This window comes from Thunnus maccoyii, chromosome 1, assembly GCF_910596095.1.
Source record: "Thunnus maccoyii chromosome 1, fThuMac1.1, whole genome shotgun sequence".
Lineage (NCBI taxonomy): Eukaryota > Metazoa > Chordata > Actinopteri > Scombriformes > Scombridae > Thunnus > Thunnus maccoyii.
The window spans coordinates 15,373,923-15,391,317 of NC_056533.1; the positions used below are offsets into that span (position 1 = coordinate 15,373,923).

The 17,395-nt window shown below is 40.1% G+C and overlaps 2 protein-coding genes across 12 annotated transcripts in view; both read left to right on the plus strand.

Moving 5' to 3' along the window:
- The window catches only part of tln2a (talin 2a), a 96,240-nt gene extending 92,914 nt beyond the window's left edge, over nucleotides 1-3,326 (plus strand). For all 4 annotated transcript variants that reach the window (XM_042406228.1, XM_042406256.1, XM_042406239.1 and 1 more), the window contains one exon: nucleotides 323-3,326. In XM_042406228.1, the coding sequence (XP_042262162.1) occupies nucleotides 323-451 (129 nt within the window). In that variant the 3' untranslated portion in view covers nucleotides 452-3,326. The remainder of the gene's footprint in view (nucleotides 1-322) is intronic.
- Nucleotides 3,327-7,752: 4,426 nt separating this feature from the next.
- Nucleotides 7,753-17,205, plus strand: LOC121895103 (tropomyosin alpha-1 chain-like). 8 transcript variants are annotated; one of them, XM_042407961.1, is made up of 10 exons: nucleotides 7,760-8,086; nucleotides 8,539-8,664; nucleotides 10,818-10,951; nucleotides 11,678-11,795; nucleotides 11,900-11,970; nucleotides 12,128-12,203; nucleotides 12,318-12,380; nucleotides 12,643-12,712; nucleotides 13,380-13,458; nucleotides 13,893-13,911. In XM_042407961.1, exons 1-10 carry the CDS (start codon nucleotides 7,973-7,975, stop codon nucleotides 13,894-13,896), a joined length of 855 nt encoding a protein of 284 aa, XP_042263895.1. In that variant the 5' UTR covers nucleotides 7,760-7,972; the 3' UTR covers nucleotides 13,897-13,911. The 8 variants fall into 8 exon arrangements, with proteins under 8 accessions (XP_042263872.1, XP_042263921.1, XP_042263895.1 ...); XM_042407938.1 differs by lacking the exon at nucleotides 13,380-13,458 and having other exon boundaries at nucleotides 7,753-8,086; nucleotides 13,893-15,857; XM_042407987.1 differs by lacking the exons at nucleotides 13,380-13,458; nucleotides 13,893-13,911 and adding an exon at nucleotides 14,920-15,857 and having other exon boundaries at nucleotides 7,759-8,086.
- Nucleotides 17,206-17,395: the final 190 nt, after the last annotated feature.

The window sequence follows — 17,395 nt, forward strand, 5'->3', positions numbered from 1 at the left end:
GGTGCTGGTGTATGATCAGGTGTTACATCAGTTAATAACAGATCTATTCTAATCCTCTAAAACAAACTTCTATACCTACAACAGCTTGCACATTCTGCCCCTATTAACCTTTTTAGTAGAGGTGAGGGATGGGTGAGTTTCTGTTTTTTTTTAGGGAATTGAGTAAAATTTGAAAAATATTTACTATAATCAGTGTCTTGTGGTGGTTTTGGGTGGGGATACACTGCATACTGTAAATATTAAAGGTAAAAAAATAAATATAATCCAACAGCTGAAATGTTTGATGCTGTGAAGTAAAGGAAATGTTTGTCTGTTTGTGCAGATCATTGCAGCCCAGGAGGAGATGCTGAGGAAGGAGAGAGAGCTGGAAGAAGCCAGGAAGAAACTAGCTCAGATCAGGCAGCAGCAGTACAAGTTCCTGCCCAGCGAGTTACGAGAGGACAACAACTAACGAAGCAAAACAGCCCTCTCTGATGCATACGCTTTGAACCCAGTCTGAGGAGCACATCTGTGTTTGTGTGCAGATTCACGTCCTTTTTAATAATGCACGTGGACAGGTACAGTACGTTGCCTACAGTACAGCAACTTCAGATATGTTGTGACTGATTTTTAACAAACCAGTAACGCCCAAGTCTGCAGTGAACACCGTCCACATCACATCACCGAGGGGAGGTCTTAAAGTCAACTGCTGCAAAGTTCGAAATACTACTGTGTGGAACTGACTACTTCAAGAAAACAACTCAACATAAACTGCTTTGACTGACGTAATCTCAAAAAGAATGTGACATGCTCGGGACAAACAGTACAGCTCATACGCTCTCATGTTTGCACAGAAGCTTCTCCTTTGTTTTATAAATTGCAGCTCTAGTTCATAAACTCTTAAGATGAAGAACTGATTGTATCGCCGTTCTTGTCACATAGCAAAACGATTTCAGCTCGGTACTCTGATATTGTATGAATGTGGGCCTTTTATGCTCTGTGAAACGTGTTCACATCCAATCCGGCACCTTAATATCTGTTCGAATCATGTAAATCACATGACCGTGGCGTGTCTTGTAATTCAGTGGTCATTAACCCTAATACGAAGGATGTTTTGCATACTGGTGTTTCTTGGACCATACTGTAAATTTCAATAATGGAAGGTTGTTTTTTTGGAAATCTCTGTAATGTAGACAGTAATATGAGCATCATACTTTCTTATTTGACTTTTTTATGCTGGTATTAATGGGCTCTACATGCTAAATTACCATCTTTTTTTCTTTTTCTTTTTTTTTTTAAGGTACAACAAATTCTGCATGTTCGTCCAAAAAAAAAACAAAACAAAAAAAAACAAACCCTTGAATATAGGTGTCATTGTGTGCAGCCGCTGAGACCCCAGTACGATGTTTTTCATTATGTTACCATGTGAATGCTTTTCTACACAGGACGACATATTAGCATAGAAGGAATATTTATTACTTCAGAGTATTTTTAGCAGAGAGGGGTCTTTCAGGGGCAGTTAATTACCGTCACTAGCAGAGCCTGTGGTGCTACAGATAGCTATCAGGCAAGAAAACCGATCCCAATCCTTCCTGTCTTTTTTTTTTTATTTCTGAACATTTCAGGTATTGAGACATGCATACATACAGTATAAACTGGATTTGACCATGATGCAATAACATGGATGGTGCGTTAGGGGGCAGTGTTGGTTTCCCTTACAGCCTGTACAATGCAAGTAATAATGTAGGAGATGATATTGTATAATTGAGTGCTTATTTTGCTCTCAATATAAAATATAGTTCGGGTAACCAGGCAGGTTGAATTTGGCTACATTAACATGCAAAATAAGAATACCTGGAAATACCTCAGACATCTTGAATCAGCTGAATGTCAATGCGGTGCCGCTTCTTTGACTATATGCACTCTGTGTGCTTTGTCTCCCAGCGGATTTACTTTACTGCTCTTCATTGACCCCACTACATGTTCTCAGCAATACTCAATCATCGCCAGGAGTTCACCTCCAATTCTGTCAATTCAGGAACCAAAATCAAAATTCAAGAATATAATCACTTAGCAATAAGCTCATTCTAACAAATAAAACATTGTCAGACTTGAGGTTGTGCAATTTGCAGTTCCAAGGTACATTTGAAATGAATTGACTACGACACTAATCACTTCTATCTTTCTTTGTCGTCCGCCAGTCTCTGAATTTAAGGGTGCTTCTTTGGTGCGACTTGACTGAATATACTACTTGCTGCAATAGAAGAACCTTTTTGTTTACCGAATTTGATTGTAGTGCGTTTGGTTCCTTTGTCTTACTATATGGGCTGTCTTTCAATATTAAACTACAGTATGTTGTAAGATTAGGTCCTGCTGTGAAAATGCATGGCTTTGCGCTTCAGATGCATCTCTTGTTTATACAGCCACAGAATGAAACTTTTAAGGATGCACTGAGTGATTTGTGACCTCCACATACAGTACAGACAGTATACAGCTGCAAATAGCTACAGACAGATCTTTACTTTTTCGTCGGGTCTGGAATTCAGAAGTGTTTTCTGGCGTTGTATTTTGTGTGTGAGTGTGTGGGAGGGGAGGGGGGAGGGGCGTCCACTGCTCATCAGTCAAGTCTGTAGTGTTATTATTAGTGCCTTAGTCCGTAGCCCATACAGTGTCTGGTCTGCTTGAGTGACAGTTTCACCCCATCAGTTAATAGAAGTTAATGAACAAGCAATTGTTTGGGAATGTAGGTTCATGTCTGTGGGGTTTCAAACATTTGTTAACATACTGTTCCTTCAAGTGCTGAACCAGCTGCATCCCCTCTATCTTCTCTCTCTCTGCCATATGTAAGGCTTTTAGGGGATGACGGAGGAACTGTCCGCCAGTCACAAAATGTGTTGCTGTTTAAAGTTTACCATCAGTATATATATATATAAATATAAGTATGTATATTATATATATATGAACACATTTTTGTACTGCATTCCATGGGCATGTACCACAGTGCTTCTACACTACAACAGACTGGAGATTTGGGTCTGTCAACTGCTTTATTGTATGTTATGAAGTCACAGAAAGTTTATGGTTGGGCTTTTTTTTTTTCTCTCTCTCTCGTGCTTTTAAGCCTCTATGAAAGATAAATGTGATACGAACATTTCGATATATCTGTCACCATTAAGATGTTGTGACGCATTTCAAAGATGTGGAGTAATTGAAGTTGTTCCATATGTTTTACCCTAAACAGAAATAAAAAAAAAAATTATGAAGTTGCTACAATAAAGATAACATACAATATAAAAGATATTTATCTGGCCTCGATACAACTATTTTTTGTATTCACTGAAAATAAAGCATTTCAATGTAAGTGTGTCTCGATTTTCTTGTGTTTGATTTTGTGTGTGTGTGTGCAATCTGAGTTGCAGTTTGATTTTACACTTCATCATATCCTCACTTTCTGGTGTATGAACACACAAATTTTAGATTTGAGAGCTGCATTAGTCTCACGTTATAGAATTTGACTATAAAACTGTGCATGTGCATCTAACCTGGCTTTGAAGAAAGATTGTGAAATGAGCTTGAGCAAGGGGAAAAATGTAAGAGAATTTATTGATCGCAATCAATAAATACAAGCCACATAAATTAATCAAGATTACTTAGCTCCGTAATCATCTCACCCTTCTTCACATCCCAGCTGTCAAGAGTAATTAGACAGAGTTGAATACATCTTTATATTTACAAAAAAAACTGATGTTCACTTGATTTCACTTCAAAATATTTTGAAGCTTAAAAGGCATAATTACATCCCTCTCAAGCTCACACATCTGAAACAGTATTCAGTATATTTTCTCCATGTCTTCACAATATTTCAACAGCAGCACTAACATAATGCACAACCGCTACGTTCTCCAGTCCCAGCAAATAACACAGAGGTGAGTTCTGGCAAGCGAACAAGGTCCTCCATGTGTCTGTTAGTTTAGTGTCAGGACAAGATGGTATGTCTAAGTCAGCACAAAACCTGAAGCTATATTGAGTCCAGGCTATGCACTGAGACCCATGCTAAATTTGTCCGGCTCTAAAATTTGAGGAGGCAATGTCAATTACAAGTGGCACAGCTGCTCCCGGCACTGCTTTTAAACCCTGGAATCCGTTTTCTGCCACATTCTCCTTAAGTCAGTTCTTTAATGCTACTACTGTATATGCAAGTCAGAGAAACCAAATCTCAGTGACTCCTTTTGTTCTTTCTTTTCCTGTTGCATCTGACTTGTAACAAGAGGCCCTGTTAAATTGACTTGGCTGAGGGGGAGACAGCAAAACCCCTGTATCCAGGAGCTTAGCTTAAGGAATTAGAGCATTCAATTTAATGTGGCCAAGCAGCTGATAGAATAGAACTCATCCATTATTTTTGTCCTAAATCTAATTATAATAAAAGTCAGAAAGCGGGTACAGTTACTGATGACTACAGCTAGCTAAATACCAAGGTTAAAGGCTTCATCAACTGAAGACACTTGTTTTCACTCCAAGATTACCTGCCCTGACTTGAAGGCGCCACAGGCACAAACAGTTTAATTAATTTTTTTCTCAGCCACAGCTTATTATTACTTTACATCTTCCTTTCAATAAAATGATCAGTGTCACATCAGGTTGATGGCTGCTGTTACTCCACCGATGGAAAATGACACACCAATGACATAATGTAATGAGCCAAGGAGCCGTGATCCTACACACTGTACGCACAGAAGTAAACATGCTCATCACACTGATATATTTACATGACCTCACATGTGAACTCCGCACATCTACACCGATATGATGAGCTCAATTAATTTGAATCACAGTAAAAGACAAAGTGTGACTCAGACGGGTTGAGTGGAGCACCAATGTATTCTCACAATACTTTTAACTGAGGAGGAAGTGAGAAATTCCAGTCTAGACGCTTACCATGAAATCATCGTCATACTCTTTTTTTTTTTTGTCTAGGAGTTGCTCATCCAGCTGTCTCACCACATTTACGATGAACTGTTTAAATAGCATGTCTGGCTGACACTGAAGTTTGATTTAACTGTGCATGTGCTTGCTTGCTGATGGCCATTTTCCCATCACACCTACAAATTGTTAAATTCTTTTGGCAGTGCAACATGATAGAAAACCCACAGTTACAGAGAACATCACAAACAAAGACTCTGTGTTTAGATTTATGAGTTTTTCACAACAGTAAATCAGTGATGCATACAGAGCCATCAACAGACAATGTCACCTAATCAAATCCAATTTCAGAGCTCTTTAAACTTCACATGTGGCTCTTCAGAAGCCATAACATCATTGTTATAGGCCTGCATGCTTCCATGCATGATGGGAATTCTGGGAATACTGTGGGGTGTTTCATTTATCACACCCTGTCTGACTGATGGCTTTAACAGCGTCTCTGCCACACAATGAAACTTTTTCTCCACTGTCAGGAGGAATTTTTTGAAAGGCTTCATCTTTATCTTTTAGCAATCATTTGATATTAGGAATTTCTGGGTGAACAGACTAATCAAAAGAGATGTTTTGTATAAAAATATGTGATTGATTTCCATTGAAGAATACTCAAGAAGTTTGGTTTAAGACACTTGTATTTGAGAAATAAAACCTTTTTTTAGCACATTTACACAGGTCTGGAAATGGCCAGTGAAAGAAAAATGTGTGTGAACTGAAGATATGTAGGATTGGTATGAATAAAACAATGTGACAAAAGGTTCCACAGAACTGTGAAGATGACCACTTCATTGTAGGCAAAAATGCTGTCATAATATAAAATTCACATTTTTGCTGCAAGTATAAATATCACATACAGTGTTGTGTCAAAAAGACATCTATCTGAACTTTTAACATATTTTGGAAGTATTTCCTGACCAATGAATCAAACCCCTAACTGAATCTGAGTAAATCATTAATTGTTGGACAGGTACAGTGTGGCAATGTTCATCTCTATCTATCCACAGTGCTAGGTTGACATGGATTGCGCCATGAGCCTCTCTGATCTCTGTATATGACAGGCATGCCTGGCTGGCTGCTAAACAGTCCACAAAACACATGGTGGGATGACAACACAGGGACAGCTGACTGTCTTAAAAAAGCTCAGCAGAAAGGATATCAGGCTGGACCACCAAAGTGATGAAATATAGGATTAAAAAAGCAGAAAATGGGACAAACAAATGAATAAAGAACAAACATATCAAGTAGGAAAAATCTGAAATTATCACATCATAATTCAGCTAAAAGTAGCAGTTTGTTGGATCCTCTGCAAGTTTTTTTTTCCTTCACCTGTTCAAACCAAGAGGCATTTACGCTATCATTACTGAGTCAAGACTTATTCAGCTCTGTATATACAGTATCTACCAAGACATGGAAAATTTAAAAGTGATAGCCAAGAGTTTTTTTGTATGACTGATCATTTACTTTTTCTTACCAATTCCAAAGGCACCAAAGTCCTATTTGAAAGGCATTGAATCCCCCTTTTCTAAAAGTCAGACTCAGTAAGGGGAGTGGTCATTAAGGGCATGAGGCCAGAGAGGACAGAGTCGAGCAGGTGTTCTCCAAGGAGTAAGATCCCAAAAATATGCACTCAACAAAACACAAGCAGAACATCGGGGACAAGGGGAGAGAGAGAGAGGATGATAAAGTCCAAAGACTCATTTGGGGCTGATCTGGCTTTAGGCCAGCAAGGCAGTGCTGTTCATATAGTGTTACATAACAGTAATGTATATCCAATACTATCCCATACTATGACACTAGTTATTCATTTCAGCCATTCAGCTCATATTTAATGATCTTTGGAGATTTCCTCTTCTTCTCTTGGTCTTATTTCTCTTACATGTATAGAAATTAATTACTGTAGTCGACAGTAAACTATTATTAAACAACCCTCCTCCAGTCCCGACCACAGGTTGTGTGTGTGACAGCTGCGGCTGAACCGGTGGCCCTGTGAATTATAACAGAGGCACAGAGGGGGCTGTTGAAATGCCAAAGCCTCTGTATCCTCTACTGTGCACGACAGCATATTCACTGCTGGCCATTTGAGATATAACTCTCAGGCATGTATTAACTAAGAGAGAAGTTGGACAAGCTTGATGATATACCTCTACAGTGAGCAAAGCCTATCTGATTGCTGTTCGGATGTTGAACTATGCTGTGAGGGAGCGGCTGAAATGATCCCTGGAAGACAAACAAGCTGTACTGGCTAATATGACACCCCTTGGAGGGAGAGGAACTTTCACAGGGGCTTATCCAATCACATATATTTGCTTTGTCTTAATAGCTCTGGTGCGCTGAGTGTTGTAACAATTAATTCTTTTGCTGATCTCTGTTGAAATATTGCTGGATGAATATTAAAAGAACAATAAATGTGTTACTCCTGAGGACACAATTCATTAAACTATTTTTTTTTCTTTTGTCACAGCTAGATAGAAGCAAACGTTTTAAAACATTTGCCAAATTATGTTTTTTTGTGTGTGCCTTTTCTCATAGTTTCTAGGTGATCTCTCAGGGTGATAATTAGGTCACTATTATCAGCATGTTTTTCCCAAATAACCCCCCCCCCCCCCCCCCCCCCCCCCCCCTCAGTGGAGGTCTACCTCTGAGTCCTGACACTTTACTTCCTGCCTGTCAATTGGAGGGTTTTAGAAATATGAGTAGACGTCTTGGTGTGAAGGGGGGAGTTGCCTTTCTGACGTCCATAACCCATGTATAGTCACAGAAGTGGTCAAATGTCTTGAAAGAGCGAATCACTGAAGAGTTTCAGAAAAAAGAAAGGTCCCGCGTTGGCAAGCAGCTGCAGTTGTTTCCAAAAAAGTAATGGGTATCCAGTAACTGCCCTGCTAAAATACATATTTGACTCACTACAGCCTGAACGAGCTCGCACTCCAGCTTGGTGATCAGTGTGGTTCAGACGCTCCGATCCTTTGACTCAGTTGCTTTTGTTTTTGGTTTGCGCGGACTCCCCCGACACTAAGCAGCCATGGATGCCATCAAGAAGAAGATGCAGATGCTCAAGCTCGACAAGGAGAACGCCTTGGACAGAGCTGAGCAGGCCGAGTCAGACAAGAAGGCAGCCGAGGACAGGAGCAAACAGGTCGGCATCCACTGTGAATTCCACTCTGATGCTTTTGCGCACCGGTGCCAATGGCACAGCGCTGCGTAGGTCCTGCATGCCTGTGTTTTGTCAGTGAGGACTGACTCTCATAGGATCGAAAGAGGTTTTAAGAATCATAATATCTTTACTTTTTGCGTCATTTTGAGTCATATTTGGATGCAAGAAGTTGGCAACAATAGAGAACATTTTATTTTAACTATTGGATTCTATGTAGTTTAGCCATACTGTTTAATAACTTAAGACTAGTTGTCATTACTTTTAAGAATATTTGTCTTTCTAAATGGTTGATGTACTGTTTATTATGTGGCACAATTATATATTAGGCTTATTTGCAGACGCTATGAGGTGTCGCGTACTTGATGTTGGATATACTACATCCTGATGGTGTCTGTTTTCAATGTAAATAAATCTCTTGTTTCTCTGTGTCCCAGCTTGAGGATGACCTGGTAGCACTGCAGAAGAAGCTGAAGGCAACTGAGGATGAGTTGGACAAGTACTCTGAAGCCCTTAAGGATGCCCAGGAGAAACTGGAGCTTGCTGAGAAGAAAGCCACAGATGTGAGTTTAGAGCTGACAGCACCCCAGACTGGTGGACAAGCACCAATGGGACGCCCATTGCCTAATGGTTTGACCTTGAACCACCCCCTTTGATCTTCTTAGCTAAGCAAGATTACCACTCCCCACAGAGGTGTTCTAATCCGATCTCTAATGATCAAGTTATGCAATAATCAATTAGGGGAGGTCCTTGGGTTGTATAGGATGAATATGTAAAAAGTTAAATTTAGCACATGTGCTCTATATGGTAAGGTCACCGCTTACTGGCTTACCGGTGCATTCCGCAGCCATTCACCAACCTGACAACCAGTGTAGGGTTTCAGTCGCGCATTTTACAGGCATATTTTTACCAGTAAAATACTTGACAGATTTGTGCCGGTTTCAGTTGGTACTGTGTCTGCAGTTATGTTCGACCCCCTACCCCGATTAAATTACCAGTGTATTGCATGTTTGAAATGTCACATCAATTAAGCCTAATTGATGACGTCACAGTCAGCGACATCAACAACTACATTAATGAGATAAGGATAATATAAGATTAGAAAGCCTTCATCGATCCTCAGAAGGGACGTAGCCTAAAACATACTAATACATATATGAGCATCTTCTATATACAATGTGTAGAAACAATAAATAGAGGCTCTTTATACACCACAAAAATAAAGTGTATTCGTGAATAATAGAAAATCACAAATAAATTACATAGTTAAGTCGCAACGAATAGATATATAGAGAACAAACAACAACAACAACAACAACAACAACTGTCTTGTGCCTGCAGATAAGGATGTTAACGGCATAAAATAAAGTTATTGCAAACACAATGATACATAAGTTAAACAGTTGGGGATTATGATGATAATAACCACTACTACCACTGTGTTTAAATTAGTCTAATAATAATTATGTGTACGCAGGTTGTTAATATTGCTGCTGTGATTTTATAGGGTCAGCTCAATTTACCAGTAGGGGATGCGCTTAAAACAGGTTATGAATTGAGTAGGTTGTATCTCTTCCAAGCGTATTTTAAAAATGACCATTTTTAATTTGAAATTACACTGTAAAACAATACAATTCTTTTTTAAAATTCAGTTCATAAATTTAATAATTTGCGTGCAAAATGCGTTACTTCCGGGCTGGGTGGCACGTCCCAATCCTCATCAGCGGTTGATTAAAGGCGGTGGGGGGCAGGGATCAAAGTGTGTGTGTGTCGGTGTGTGTCTGCGCGGAGGTAGCCTGGACTGTGCTGAGAGGAAACTAGCATAGCTGACAGAGACAGATAGAGAGAGAGGAAAAAACAGAAATAGCAAAAAATGGCCGGTGGGAGCTCTCTGGAAGCTGTGAAGAAGAAAATCAAGTCGTTGCAGGAGCAGGCCGACGAGGCGGAGGAGCGGGCGGCGGCACTGCAGCGGGACCTGAACCTGGAGAGGAGCTCGAGGGAAGCAGTAAGCCGCTGCTAATGGTTTAAGGCAATTAGTCCTCAGACTACCGGCGGCATTAGAGGCGCAAATCTGGTCAAAAAGCGTGGCTGCTAGGCCCAGACAGCGGCGGTTTGTGCTTGAATACAGTCAGGTAGCAGGTGGATGTGTTTGAAATTAGCCCACAGTAGGACGTGCGTAATGATGGATAGATGAGAGGACTCCACCCGACACATCCCGAATAAACTAACAGTCTTGTAACAAGTAGGCTAGGCTAGTGTTGCTGCAGCAGCAAAGGTCCTGTGAGAGAAAATCCTCTCCTGTGTTCAATTCCCCTAAGTGGAGCACAGGGGAGCTGATTTTTCCCTTCCAAAATACCCAGTTGTAGCCATGTTTCTCTGGCTAATTTGTATGTGGTGCAAGACAACTAAATGACTGTGGGGTTAGGGAATGACTTGATAGAGGGGAGAAAGGTTAATAAACTGTTCTAACAATTCCTTTTAATGGACATTACCTTCAGATGTGTGTTACTAGAAGAGAAACACCATCCACCGCTTAGCCTGTTTATAAAAGACTCCATCCCTCCCTCCCTCCCTCCCTCCCTTCCTTGGGTGTGTTCCTGACCCCAGCCCCAAGCTCTTCAGAGAGTCTGGTTGAGGATGCTGTAAGCCTGCAAACATTGTATGTGATGTCAGGTCATACAAATAAACTGAACTCAGTGTTGTTGTGCTCTCCTAGGCTGAGGGTGATGTAGCTTCCCTGAACAGACGTATCCAGCTGGTTGAGGAGGAGCTGGATCGTGCTCAGGAGCGTCTGGCCACAGCTCTGACCAAGCTGGAGGAGGCTGAGAAGGCTGCTGATGAGAGCGAGAGGTGGGCACACTGCACTCATACACCATGCTTTTAGTCCGGGGTTTATGCTGCGGCTGAAACAAGTGTAATATGCATTTTGTGACTTGCACACTGTGATAAATCTGGAGTTCCTGCCAACAAAAAAAGGATGGCTCATGATCCATGCTGCTGGAGTACCACTCCTCTAACACTCCCTCAGTGCTGCCACTGGTGGCTGGAAGTTATATTGCAACAATGGTGCAGAAGTGTGTAATACATAGAAGAATACTGATAGAAAATAGTTTTTCACAGATTATGTTTTGCATAGTATTCAATGCTGTTTCCACAATTATTGCCATACAGATTTGTTTTTTAATGATGCATGATCACTCCTGACCAAAAGTATAAGTGGCACACCTGTAGCATTTTGCTGGAAACTTAGATTGTCTTTTAGTACTACAAGTGAATCATGCTCTTAGTGTGCTGGCCACCATAATATGCCAGTGTATGTGAAGCACCCAGATGTTTGGTCTGGATAGTGAAATAAAACTATTGTGGAAGCCTGTGTAGTCCTCCTCCACCAATTCAAGTCTTCACTAAGAACCATACTGTGGTAAACTTTCTTTTAAACTACATAAAAAATGTCCTTTTTATAAGACGAACTGCTTATCAGTTGTCACACACCACACTCCTAAACTTATTGGCCTTCTGTGGTTTATGGTCCTCATGACTTAATCACCTCACTATTTTTTTCTTTTTCACCCCCAGAGGCATGAAGGTTATTGAGAACAGAGCGATGAAGGATGAGGAGAAGATGGAGCTGCAAGAGATCCAGCTGAAGGAGGCTAAACACATTGCTGAGGAGGCTGACCGCAAATACGAGGAGGCAAGTTTCTGAGCTGTTCCCTGCGCTCTGAGCCCCAAGCTCATGTTTTGCTACATTCTTTTCCTTAATGTGACAGCTGACACCGATGTGCACTTTGTCTTCAGGTGGCCCGTAAGCTGGTGATCATTGAGAGTGATTTGGAACGTACAGAGGAACGTGCTGAGCTGTCTGAGGGGTAAGAACTTCCCTCCTCTTGTCATTCTTCCCTTTCCCCTCATCTGTTCCACTAACTCACAACCTTAAATGACAATACGCTCCGTTATAATCTGTTGTAATAAAATATTTCGTCTCATGTCTCTTCCCGCTTGTTCAACCAAACCATAACACGTCAGCAAATGCTCTGAGCTTGAGGAGGAGCTGAAAACTGTGCAGAACAACCTGAAGTCTCTGGAGGCTCAGGCAGAGAAGGTGAGATAGAAGAAGATGCACGGCAGATAATCCACATTAATAAACCCTTGAAATCTGTTTGTATTAACACAGTAGTGATATTTGCCTAACTCTGCCCTTTGTATGCAACCACAGTACTCGCAGAAGGAGGACAAGTACGAGGAGGAGATCAAGGTTCTTACAGACAAGCTGAAGGAGGTGAGTTAACTAAATCACCAGTGACTCATTTAGTTAAATGTGAGATATCCATCCTGTTGTATTTTTAATAAGGTTTTTGATTTGATGTTGACTCATGAGTTACTTCAAATAAATTTATTGACGGTATTTTTTTTAAATTAGTTTTCCTTTACAGCACTTGAGTGCTTTAAGTGTCCAGAAGGGCCCTAGCCAGAAACACAGTAATGATCTGTGAACCTCTTAATGGGGAGCTACTAATGTTCGACTGTGTTCTTTCACTCAGGCTGAGACTCGTGCTGAGTTCGCTGAGAGATCAGTCGCCAAGCTTGAGAAGACCATTGATGACTTGGAGGGTATGAATCTTTCATTTTTTCAGTTGCTTTTTAAGCAACGGCAGAGATTGTTTTCACAAAATGTAAGGGCGTGTTTGTTACAGAGCAGTTGTGATGTACAAATGTACTCAACTATGCAGCACAAGGTAACACTACTTTTCCCAAATTTCTCACAATCTCCAAAAAGAGCAAATTACTTCTTTTTTGTAAACATTTACACAGTGTCGGGTTATTTATCTGGTCAGCAGGGTGGTCAATAGTCCTCAGGACAAACATCTGCACTATCTGCACTGTCAGTTGTCTACTGGGGGGGAAAAAACAAAGCAGCGATCAACAGAGGCCGGCGTGATATTATTCACATTGGCAGCAACATTTCTCACCACAATGCTGCTTGGCATTCTGGTACACTGAGTGTTCAAGGCCAGCTAGTCCCAATCAGTCCTCTCAGGGTCATGGAACATGTGAGGCACTTTCTCAGTGACTCCTCAGGAATCTGACACAATATCAGCAGCTGTTACATGCACCCTTCCTATTTCTGTCCTGCCTCTTTTCTCAGTTTCTCTATTTGCGTTTACCTTTTTGACTTCTGTTCTCTGACTCTTTTATTATTTTTCTTTTGTCTTCCTTTTTTTTTTTTTTTTTATTGCAAATCCTTCACTGCCATCTCATAATAATTACCACACAATAGATGAGCTGTATGCCCAGAAACTGAAGTACAAGGCCATCAGCGAGGAGCTGGACCACGCCCTCAATGACATGACTTCCATGTAATTCACCACTGGCTTGTGTTTGCTCTGTGTCTCAGCCCTCAGCATCCCTAACCACTCTCACCAATGTAGCATAGCTCCCTCTTGTGGCATGTTTGAGTTGTTTTTTTTTTTACTCCTCTTTCATTTGTCTAATACTGGTTTGCACGTGAATTAAGGCGTTTTGTAGGTATTTTTGACTACATTTTTAGGCTAGATTTCACAGATCTGTTGATGTAGGAAACTACTAACAGCATTTAGTTGTAGTTTTAGTTTCCTTTTGATAATTTTTCGCACCACAGCCACATTTCTTCATCAGTTTCATTCTCATCTTTTAGCTTTTCTGGCTTAGATCTGCATCCTTTATTACCCTTTTTTGCTTCTGCATGTCATTTATCTTCCATTCTTCCTTCATTTCTCCCTCCAACGCTTTTGATTTTCTCCTTTTTTCACAGCTAAATTTTTACACCCCTTCACCCCCAGAAGCCACCCGCTGGTTGAGCGTCTTCATCTTTCTCCTGTGCAGCGCTGCCCAATTTTCTGTCTCCTCTGTGTCTGTATTTCTTTACTGCCCTGCCACTACTGCACATTGGACCATCGCTGCCGCCATCCTTTTGTTCATCTCTTATCGAGACCTCTGAGCCGTATTGCTTTCTGTAAAATAAACATTCTTCCATCTATGTCAGCCCTTCCCCCTTTCTCCTGAGATGTTTCATTTCCATTTGTCCCAACTTTTTTTGATTTGTGTCTTCTATGTGTTTAATTTATTTTGTTGAGTAGCTTTCGAATAAACTCTAAAGCTCCTCTCCCATTAACTGTTCCTTTTTCTGTTCGGGAGGCTGATTATTTGGTATAACAGTATTTCTGGGCTGCTAATTCATTCTACTTAACAAACTAGTCCTCACTTGAAATACATAGTTCTGTCTTTCTCTGAATTAGAGGAATACTGGAATATAACAGTCATGACAGGTAACCTGCTTTGATAGTCAGTCAGTGTGGTTGCTTCTGAAGAGGATCAACTCCATCATTAGGGATTTTATTTTTAAAAGTGCTGAAACAATCATCTTTAAGGTCTCTGGCCTCCTTCAAAAAAGTATCAGTGTGAATGTCAGGTACTGTGCTGCCTGTTTTGGTTTCCAGTTTGATCTGAAATAAGCATTTATCAACATGTAGGCTTATTTCATGCTGTTCTCAGTGTGTCTGGGGAAAAAATAATTTTCACACCAACAGAACCATAATGAGTGCTGTTGCTATGGCTAACAAGGACAGTAAGTATTTGCAACAGCTTGGTAGATCTTTTCGGAAATGTGACTGAACAATAGTGAGTTGCTTTAGTTTGTCATGTTCATGAGGTTGACAGTTCAACAGCGTGAATACAAACTAACACTGGTTGTATGATTAGCTTCAAAGCAGCGGTTGCTCTTTGTCTTCTGTACTAACTTCCTCTTTTCCTTTTCTCTTACCCGCTTTCTGACGGTCAAGACCATCTATACAAGCAGCTTGAGAAAAACCGTCTTCTGACCAATGAACTGAGAGTAGCCTTAAATGAGGCGTGAACCGGAACGGCCTCTTGTATGCTTTCATTCTTCTGAAACTCAAATGTCCAGACATATTGTCTAATGCTGTGATATATATTTAAAGAGTATAGGCAACTGTGTCTATGACACGCAGCTTAAACCAAGTAATGCTTTCAACAAACAGGAACAAAACTGTAAGACTTTCAACATTATGCATGCTCAAACAGTTTCAGAGGGAAGGTCAGACAACTAGATTATGAAAAGTTACCAAAAGCATCTGATATTTTTTCTTGGTTATTGTCAGGGCTGTAGCACAAATTCATCGATATCTGCACAGTGCTGTTGCTCATTGGATGAAAGCTGGTGATGATTCTTGTGGCCCACAGGCTCAAAAAATGCTTTAAGGGGTCTAGAACTCCTTTCTGCACTCCTGAATCCACATCTGTAATCCTGTAATGGCTAACAAGAAAAAAGGACAAGTTTTCAACAAAAATAATCAAGTCTAAACTGATCATCACCAAACTACCAATTATTTTAGTTTTAATGCAGACTTGCTCTGTCTTTTTGCAATCGGAGTTAGTTTTTCCAAGACACTAGCATCAGTGTTTTGAAACATTTGAATTAGCATAAACACTTAAAATGAGAAAAAATATCTGAATTAACCTAAATATAAAGGGACGGAGTGTAATCTGGTGTTAAGCTGCGAGGATATGGTTCTGAATATTAGTGCATGCAGAGAGAGTTTGAACCAAATCTGCCTGTATGGACCCCCGAGTTGTTATAGGTTTTTGACTTTGGTAATATAGAAGGGGACATCTGCTTTTTAAATTACAGAGTTACCTGCCTGAACCACTGCAAGGCTCAATCTTCTCAGTTCTGTCACTTAGTGCAGTATTTGTAAAACAAAACAAAACATGGAATGTGACATAGTGCTGTTGCAGGACAACATTGAGGGAAGTTGTGGAGGGAGAGTGTTGATGACATGTAAAAGAGGAGTTTTTCATATAGGTGTCTAATTTGAGGTGACATCGGTGCTCACATTTGTGTTTTGAGGCCAAATTGTTATTGACTGACCTGAAACTGCTTGGAAGGTACGCTTAGCTGTAGGCCATAAGCATCATTTAAATCCATTGCCAAACCAAAGACTTTGGCCAAAAAGAACAATCTTGTTTAGACTCATTCTTTTATCCTAAAACCAGCTCATGCAGTCGTGACTACAGCTCTGTCCATAGCTTGAGTATGATATTTACAGTCTGATTTTTGAAAGGTTTAATATCAAAATGAAACTTGAGTTTGTAAAACTGGCTCAGACAGTATCTTGAGTGTAGGATATGCACTTACTTAACGAATGCTAACTTCTGTTATCGTGGGGGGAAAGAAAAGTACAGAGAAGCAAAATTTCTGACACTCATAAGGTTTGTAACAGTATCCAGCACATGTCTAACACTGTCTATTATCCTGGACTAGAGTTTTGTCTGTTTCTATTCTGTGCATCCATGCGCTGTTTGTTTTTATGATTTTAACCGATGCAATGCTATATTAACAGATAAACTCACACGTGCTAAAGAAGAGAACCTGCGTGTAAAGCAGATGCTGGATCAGACTCTAATGGAGATGTGTAACATTTGACTCAGCTCTGCTCCTCTCCCCACATTGCCTCATCTGCTCTGAATATGGCCGCCCCCCCCATATATGGGTGCTACAAATAATGTGGGGCTTTGTGTTCATATGTCTCCTCCGACCTTTGTCGTCCTGAAGAAACAAGCTCTCTACAAGGTAGCACACTGTTCGGTTACACCCTGTAACCAAAAGGCAGATACAATTCACTGTATAACTTTAATAAGTTTGTATGTATATGTTGGGAGAATTTGCACTTTTTTGGGAAAAATACTGCACATAATCATCATGAACAAAGCCATACTGTAAGTTAAGCCAAGGTTATATAAAAGGGACTTTTTATTCTGTGTACTTTCGTAAAGTTGCTTGTGCATCTTTGTTTCTCCTGTATTGTCAACATTTATTCAGTGTCGGTGATCATGTTCACTTCCAGTTTAGCAAGGAATTAATTCTTAGCACAGTTGCTTGAATGTACTGTATTGTTCCAGCTAAGTGAAAGAAATGTTTGCACACTGTACTCACTTTTCTGTTCATAATTTAGATTTTTTTTTTCTTTCAAAAAATGATTTGGTTTGATTTTTGTCTCCCATTTTATCTTGAAAATGTAAAGATCATAAATAAATGGTTGAATCAAGTATAATTTACTCAAAGTCTGGCTTTATTAGAAAGGTTGCCCATGCTCTGATATAATAATGGTTAACAAAAATGGTTCATTGGTACCTGTGAGTAGTGTGAAAGAGAACAGGGAAAATATACGATGGCAAATGAGAAATTTGTCAGTAGAAATAAAAAATATTTTGTGTGTCAGAAATATGTTTTCTCTA